At 43.2% G+C, this 8,821-nt stretch overlaps 1 protein-coding gene across 1 annotated transcript; it reads left to right on the top strand.

Moving 5' to 3' along the window:
* Positions 1-44: 44 nt before the first annotated feature.
* Positions 45-7,522, top strand: ECHDC3 (enoyl CoA hydratase domain containing 3; the record flags this gene model as incomplete). Its single annotated transcript, XM_010074669.1, has 4 exons — positions 45-179; positions 2,060-2,157; positions 5,282-5,482; positions 7,015-7,522. Coding segments are annotated over 4 exons (761 nt in total), but the record flags the coding sequence as incomplete, so codon positions are not given.
* Between the last annotated feature and the right edge of the window lie 1,299 nt (positions 7,523-8,821).

The raw sequence follows: 8,821 nt of genomic DNA on the forward strand, positions 1-8,821 counted from the left end.
GCTCTGAACGCGTTTGTGGCTTTTATATCGTAACCCGTTGTATTAACGGCGTTTCAGAAACATCATCTTGAACAACCCGAGGAAGAGAAACGCCCTGTCCCTCGCCATGCTGCAGTCCCTCAGGGAGGACCTGCTCCACGACGTCAAAAGCAAAGACCTGCGGGTGATCGTCATCTCGGGTACTGCCGGCATGGGCCCGGGGGCGGGGAGAGAGGAAGCTGAGGAAAAAATTGAAATAATTGGATTTGGATTTTAAAAACGATGTGTAGAGCATACTTTAAACAGAACAAAAGCCAAGTTCTAATGGTTATCGAACTCAAGATATAACGTTCCCGGCTGCTGTTTTTCGTGCAGGAACAGGCTGAGCTGGTGTGGCTCTTGCTGCTGGTAGAGATGGCAGTAACGGCGCTCACAGGGTTTCTTCACATCGTGTGATGTGTTCCCCTGCTCTAAGCCAGGCTCAGGCTCGTTGTCTTTCCCGTTGGTTTCTCAAAACCAGTTTTAAAACTCACCAGTGAAGGAGAAACCATTGATAGTGCAGTCACCCATAACCCGCAGATGTAAAACATTCTTTCTCGGAGCCTGTTCCAGTTTTCTTCCATTTAGGTATTAACCTGTGGAGTTCTTAAAGATAATGAAACTTGAGCTGTTCTTAAGCTGTCATTTTTTTTTCCTCTGCTATTTTAAGATAATCTTCCCCTGCCCCCCTTCCAAACATCTTGGAGAAATAGGTTCATTAATTTAGGATCCTGCTGTTTCCTGTATGTGGAGGAAAACACTGTGAGTGGAAGTAAGCTAACTACACAGGGCTGAGTTTCTATAGTCAGTGTTTCAAACAGGAGTTACAAATTTTCTGAAACGCTTCAGGTTCTTCTGTGGGTGTACAGTAGTCTGGGAGTGAGCACCATTTTTTGTTTGTTTGTTTTAGTTTAAAAAGGAATAGCATGTTCCTATTGATTTCCAATTCCCTTGCTGAATGCAATGCAAAAGAAGAAATTTCAAGGAAAAAAAAGACTTTTCAGGGAATGCTTTTAGTCTTTAACACAGACTTTACAATGGATTCTTCTTCAGTGAGGCACAAATGCAGATGTGATTAATTTCCAGACATGTATTGCTGATCCCGTGAGCTGATTGATGTTAATTGAGTGGTTATTTCTGGACAGACTGTGCCACATTAATCTGGTCAGTGAGAAACAAATGCATAGGTAAGGTTGTGCCTGCATAGTTGTAGCTGGAAGTGTCCTGTCCATACAAATATCTGAGAAGTTATGAAGGATTCAAAAGCATCAAATTGGTTTATTTATATGGCAGATAACCTCATGACAAAGGAATACTGTTGTAAAGATAGTGTACCTGTGAAGGGTGTTTTGATCTTAGCTGCCATTGGAGGCAAGCAAATCCAAAAGTTAGGTCCACAGAAACCTGCCCTTTTGCTGCCCAAACCCCAGACATGCTTTTTGAGATTCTCTGGGTGACGCTTTTAGTAGTGGAGGAAGACATGCCCCAACAACCCTTCTGGTTTTCCTCTAGCAGAACAACCTTTTTTTCTTTTTTCTTTTTTTTTTTTTTTCCCCTATTGTGGCTTTGAATGGCATGACAGAAAAATCTTGATGCTTATTTAGCAGAAGTTAATAATTAACACTGGATTCAGTCGGTAGGGAATAACTGCATCTGTTAGTGTGAGAGCAGAGCACTCCATTCTCACTCCAGCTGGCTAGTTTACATTGTACCAAAGAGCTGTTTAGTACAGTATCTTTACATGAAACTGGGCTCAGAGGTGTGAAGTGCCTTATTTATAACCAAGTAAACTTGTAATGGAGGTAAAACTAGGCCTTTAAAAATGTTTATGAGTGTTACTGTGGCTATATGTTGCATTGTGGCAATTTAAAGTTGCTACCAAACCCAGAAGGCAATATTTCAGAACTGTGTGTAAAACTCCTGCTCCAGGCTCCTTGGTTTTGACCATTGACATCTCTATGCTTTTAACTGGGGCATTGATATGCTGCTACCCCTGGTTTCTTGATTAATTCAGACTGACTTTTCCTGAAATTCTCTGCAGCTGAAGGACCTGTATTTTGTTCTGGCCATGATTTAAAGGAACTGTCAAGTGAAGATGATGTGAAGCATCATTCCCAAGTATTTGAAATATGTGCAGAGGTAAGCAGTTCTCCTTAAGTGCCACCCCTTTGCCTGGTATTAAGAGCAAGCAATGATATTGAATCATAGAATCACAGAATCATTAAGGTTGGAAAAGACCGCAAGGATCATCAAGTCCAAGGACAGCATTGCTCATCTTCAAGCTAAGGCACAGGCTGTTGCTCCACATTCCTTGCTTTTTGCTGCTCTGCCGTTTTAATACTTGATCCTGGTAAAATTATGTTTTCCCTGCATTTCTCTACGTGCAAATACAAGTGCTAGAATGCCAATGTGCATGTCTTCGACAGTGGGTACAGTCATGGTGCATTCCTTAGTGTTCCTTGCAGCTGAGTATTTGTGCAATATCTTTCCTAGAAATCTAGGGATGACCACCTTCATACCACTTGTGATCAGATGTTCTTTCCCAGCATCTAGCTAGGAATTCAAGACCAGCATAAACATCAAGTAGACAATGTGACAGTAAGATCTGAATACATCTCTGAGTGCCCGGTTGCCCAGTCAGCAGACCGTACAAGTCCTTGTTACCAAGGCACAGACCTGTAGGTTGGGATGTTAAAGTGAATCCCGGATCCTTTGGAGAGAATTGCACAACACCCATTGATGGTAACAGCACTAGAATTCGTCCTAATCCTGCTCAGTGTGACCACAGAAAGTAATTTGAAACCTTTTGTTCTGGTTCATCCAGCAATAATGATCTCTATACGCATTGTCAAACCCATATTTAGCAAATGCTGTAAAAGCCATGTGTGAGAGTTACCACTGAAGGGATATGAAGCAACAATCCTGGCAGCTTTGCCTGTATTTTCTCTTGGTATGCTGGTCACAAAGAGGTAAGCACAAATATGACTGAATGACAGGTTAGTCCCTTTATCAGAAAGGAGCCAAGGTCCAACAGTTTAGCAGCCAGTAGTTTAATATTAATTTTGCAGTTGCAGGGCAGAATACCAGTATGTTGGCAGTGGAAAATTGAACCATGCAGCTTCCAGGTCACAGAATAGGAAAGATCAGGCAGAAAAAAAAGTGAAACTTATTTCATATAGCATGAAATCAAGCATTGGTAAATTTCTCTCTTTAAGAATGAGAAGAATAAAAATTGTCCTGTATGTATATCTAGCACTGTGGCTATATTCAGGATTCATGAGTAGCATAGCGAGCTTAAGTTTGATTAATAAAGAGAAATTAGCAAAAAAATAACAGAATGTCAGCATTTAGAGTTAAAAACAAGCCTAGTTTTCTTTTTGAGAATGGCGCCCATTGCTGGGTCATGTTGAGCTTTTCATCAACCAACACTCCCAAGTCCATCTCCTCAGGTCTCCTCTCAATCTATTCTCCTCCCAGCCTGTATTTGTGCTTGGGGTTACCCTGACCCATGTGCAGGACCTTGCACTTGGCCTTGTTGAACTTCATGAGCTTCACACAGGCTCACCTCTCAAGCCTGTCAAGATCCCTCTGGGTGGATCCCTTCTCTCCAGCGTGTCCACCACATCACACACCTTGGTGTCATTGGTAAACTTGCTGAGGGTGCACTCCATCCCACAGTCCATGTCTCCAACAAAGATGTTAAACAGCACTGGTCCCAGTACCGACCCCTGCGGAACGCCACTTGTCACCGGTCTCCACTTGGACATTGAGCCATTGACCACAACTCTGAGTGTGACCATCCAGCCAATTCCTTATCCAGTGAGTGGTCCTTCTGTCAAATCCTTGTCTTTCCAGTTTAGGGACAAGGATGTCGTGTGGGACAGTGTCAAAGGCTTTGCACAAGTCCAGGCAGATGATGTCAGTTGCCCTTCCTCTATCCACCAGCGCTGTGGCCCTGTCGTAGAAGGCCACCAAATTCGTCAGACACGATTTTCCCTTGGTAAAGACGTGTTGGTTGTCACCAATCACCTGCTTGTTTTCCATGTGCCTTAGCATAGATTCCAGGAGGATTTGCTCCATGATCTTGCCAGGCACAGAGGTAAGACTGACTGGCCTGTAGTTCCCCAGCTCTTCCTTATTTCCCTTTTTAAAAATGGGGGTTGTGTTTCCCCTTTTCCAGTCTGAGGGAACTTCCCCAGGGTGCCACGACTTCTCGAATATGATGGACAGCGGTTTGGCAACTTCATCTGCCAGTTCCCTCAGGACCTGTGGATGCATCTCGTCAGGTCCCATGGACTTGTAAACCTTCAGGTTCCTTAGATGGTCCTGAACCTGATCTTCTCTTACAATGGGCAGTTCTTCATTCTCCCATTCCCTGCCTTTGCCTTCTGCAGCTCGGGCAACGTGGCTTGAGCACTTGGCAGTGAAGACTGTGGCAAAAAAGTCATTGAGTACCTCAGCCTTCTCTATATCCTGGGTGACCAGGTCTCCTGTTTCCTTCTGGAGAGGGCCCATATTTTCCCTAGTCTTCCTTTTATCATCAACATACCTAGAGAAGCTTTTAGTGTTGCCCTTGACGACCCTGGCCACATTTAATTCTGTCAGGGCTTTAGCTTTCCTAACCTGATCCCTGGCTGCTCAGACAATTTCTCATTATTCCTCCCAAGCTACTTGTCCTTGCTTCCACCCTCTGTAGGGTGGAAGAAGTAGGAAGGAGAACCTGAGGTAGAAAAGTTCAGACAAATTCACCTTTCTTAGCTTCAGCTATCTGAAGTTGGATGTCCAACCCTCAAGAACTATCGAGGGCAAGGTGGAGGGGATGAGAGAGTTAGTGTGTTTTCCCATCTTACGTCTAATGCAAGCAGGAAAGATTGTTTCCTGGCAGGTTAAGTCTCTCCCTGGAATGCAGAATAAGCCTAGAAAGACATCCAATGATTGTGTTTGGGTGAGATCAACCCAGGCTTGAGATCAGGGCAGATGAAGGTGGGGATGGTGTGCCTTGGATACATATCTTCCCACAGCCAGGAACACTAGACCAGCAGTGGAGAGGCACCCAAGCTCCATGCAGATCTGATAACAAGTGTTTTTGCCTTTCCTTCTTGTGTTTTCCATTTCCACTGGAATTAGCAGGACAAACTCATGCTTACATCTTTTACTGAACTCGAGTTAATAAAGCTGAAAAATGCACAAAGCATTGCAAGTTTTAGAAGAGCCACTGCTTAAATTTCAGGGACTAACTGACCACTTTATTTTGTGCATGCAGGTTATGACTTTAATCCAGAAACTTCCAGTACCAGTGATTGCCAAAGTAAATGGCTTGGCTACAGCAGCAGGCTGTCAGCTTGTGGCAAGCTGTGACATCGCAGTGGCGAGTGAGAAATCCCAATTTGCTACTCCTGGAGTAAATATCGGACTGTTTTGCTCCACACCAGCTGTGGCCTTGGGCAGATCTCTTCCAAGAAAGGTAGGCTTCCTTCCCAGATACTCTTTGTAATTTTGGAAGAAGTAGGTTCCGATGTTAGGAGGTTTAGCTCCATTGCTTAAACTTTATTTTCCTGCAGTACATTCTAAATACTTCACTGCAAAAGACATCTTCGTAACTCTTTGGACTGCCAAATAAAATACAGGGATGAACTGTGTTTAGGGGAAGCAGCTTCCTGTTGATGCGGTTCCAACCAGCATGAGCTCATACCAGCAGCACACCAGCTCAGCAATCCCTTTCCTTTCCAACAGACAGCTCTGTGCGTTAGACAATGATGTTCTCCCCTGATGAGGAAACCCTGCAAGTTCAGGATATCAATCCCACCGAGGTATCAGTTCTTGCCAGGCAGTGACATTTCACTGCCAGCATGAGCTGCCTGGGTGTAGATCAAGATGCTTTAAATAGCATCTAAAAGCCTCCTGTACTTTCTTCCTGCTCTATTTCCTACTGATGGTGACTCCACATCTCTCACTGCATAAACAATGGTACAATCTGTAAAGCTTCCATCACTGAGAAAATAAATTTTAAGTTCTGATCCAGTTGGATTCATGCGGACAGAGTCTCCAAGCCCAGCAGGATGCAAGGAATTAACTGCACAAGTCCAATTGATGGATAAAAGCTTCAACTTTAAATTTTCCATCTGTAAGGCCATCGTGTTCAAATATAGTCTGTCTCTGTGGGTTTTTTCCAAGTGTGCTATAGTGTACAGATATAACTTTCTGAATTAGTATTTCTGGGGTTTATTATTACCTTTTTAAAACGTGTGGGATTATGTTTTTTCTTTGTGTCACTTTTCAAAGTAGCAAGAACATTCCCTACAGTTCTCAGGATTACTGATTTTACCTTTTATCAAATGAAAAGTTGGCATTGTTTGGAGCTACCAGAGCAAAGATACTAATGAGGATAATCAGCTCTTATGGTTCAGGTCATTGGTCTGTTGCATCAGGAGTCATGGAAGAAAATTCTTATTGATATATAACATCAAATAGTCACTGAGTATTTGGGAGATCTTTTAATTTGAAACCTGAAGTACAAGATGCTGGAAGCAGCAGGAGACTGAAATAGATGCAGCTATGAGAAGGACTTATTAAAAAAAAACCCCAACCAACCTTGAACTAAGGCAGGCATTTTCAAAAACTACACATTGACGTAGTAAGTCTTTATTTATCGTTCTAAACCCAGCTTAAAATACTGACATTGTGGACCAGCCACATCTGTCTTAATTCCTACTGCAATCACTAGAGATTCTGGGTTTTTGAAAGGAAACACAGAGGTGTCAGCCTAGGACAGCTGCAGACAGTGAGCAGGTTTGAAAAAAGGCAAACTTTAAACCCAGTCCTTCTCTTTGCTGAAACCTCTTACCACTTCCTTGGCAGTTTAAGAGGCCAAAAGATTTAAATCTTATGTTTGTCAAAAGAGTAACTTGTACTTGAAGGAGGAAGCTGAAATTCCCCAAACAAACCAAAGCAATAAGGCAGTCAAATTGACTTCATACAATATTTTTTCTTGTTTAGGTGGCATTAGAGATGCTTTTCACGGGTGAACCTCTTTCTGCCCAAGAAGCATTAATGCACGGGCTTGTCAGCAAGGTGGTACCAGAAGACAAGCTGGAAGAAGAGACCATGAAAATCTCTCACAAGATATGTGAAAGCAGCAAATCCATCCTGGCGTTGGGGAAAGCCACCTTTTACAGACAGATGACACAGGACCTTGATACTGCTTACAAAATGACTACTCAGGTCATGGCAGACAATTTGACTTTGAGAGATGGGCAGGAAGGTATTGAAGCCTTTATTCAGAAACGTAAGCCTGTCTGGTCACACTCTCAGGATAAGAAATGAATCCTCTTTCTAAGCTAAGCTGAGCTCTGCTTTGTGATTCTTCACACAGGTGCCTTTGGGAACTGTATTTTTCTTCTTACTGAAAGTTAAATTTCTATCTTGCATATGCCAAAGCCACAACAAATTTATTCTAAATATATAATAAATGTTAAGAAAAATCAAACCAAATGGGTTTTTTTCAGCAATTAATTTAATCTATGGTTTTAGAAGGAACTCTGCTGCAAAAATCAGTTTAATATGTCCCTACTTAGGGAGTCACAGGAACTGGGAGAGAGCTCAGATCACCCTGTTCAGTACCTGTGCCCCTAGTTCTGGATGAGAATTTTCATTTATTGTTATTAATAGAGAATTGAAGGGCTTGGACACATTCCAGAGATGGTGGTAGTACATAGCGTAATGGCTTACAATAGTGTTCATATGTTACAGACAAAAGCCTGCAACAGTAGCCCATTGCTCCTTATGAATATATCTGTTTATACACTGTATGTATGATTAGTTTGTCTCCCTCAGCAAATCCTGTTTTTCCATCATAAGTTCAAGCACGTGTCTGTTCCAGCTCTAGAGAATTTTGCTCTTGATGCCAGTGAGGCTGAGCATGGCTTGGGGGTTTCACAAAGGGCACACTGCAAAAGCCAGTGCCTGTGGACTTCAGCACAGATTCTCACCTGGCGGTGTTTTGTCCCAGCTGTAATTTTCAGGCTGCCTGTCTTCCGTTTATCACTGAATCTTAGACAGTTAGTCGGAAAGTCCATCCTTGTGCTCAAAGCTGGGCTTTACCAACACTGGAGCTGTTCAGCCATGGATTTACGATCTTGACAACCTCCAACAAGAGGGACTCAGCTGTTCCTCTGGATAATCTGTTACAGCACTGTACAACCCTCCTGATGAAATGTTTTTTCTTCATGTCCTGTCTGAGCCTTGAAGCAGCATTTTTTTGGCCATTGACCCTTGTTACATTATCTGACATAATTAAGGAAACTTCATCTCCATTATCTATGTACCTCTCTTCAAGCAGTCACAGGCTGCAGTTATACCACACTCAGACTCCTTTGTGCCAGACCGAACAAGTCCAGCTTCCTCCACGTTCCTTGTAGGTCATGTTCTGTAGGTAACCACCTTGTTAGCCCTCCAGTGGACCAATTCCAGTTTCCCCACATCCCTGTTCTACTGGCTGTGCCAAAAGTGGACTGTATTCCAAATATGGCCTCGCCAGTGCTGAGCAGAGGAGAACAAAACATTCCCTTCATCTGCTGGCCTCTTCCAGTCAGTCAGTACTGCTCAGGATGCATTTTCTCATATTTGTGATGAGAGTGCACTGTTGGCTTGTATTCAGTTAGGCATCTGCTGTAAGCCCGGTTCATCTGCTGTGAGCCCGGTTGCATCCGGACTGCTCTCTGACAGTCAGCTCCTAGCCCGTACTGGGGCTTGGGGGTATTCTTACCCAGGTGCTGAAACTTGCATTTCTCCTTAGATTATGGAT

The sequence above is a fragment of the Pterocles gutturalis genome, unplaced genomic scaffold, assembly GCF_000699245.1.
Source record: "Pterocles gutturalis isolate BGI_N339 unplaced genomic scaffold, ASM69924v1 scaffold33382, whole genome shotgun sequence".
Classification (NCBI taxonomy): Eukaryota; Metazoa; Chordata; class Aves; order Pterocliformes; family Pteroclidae; genus Pterocles; species Pterocles gutturalis.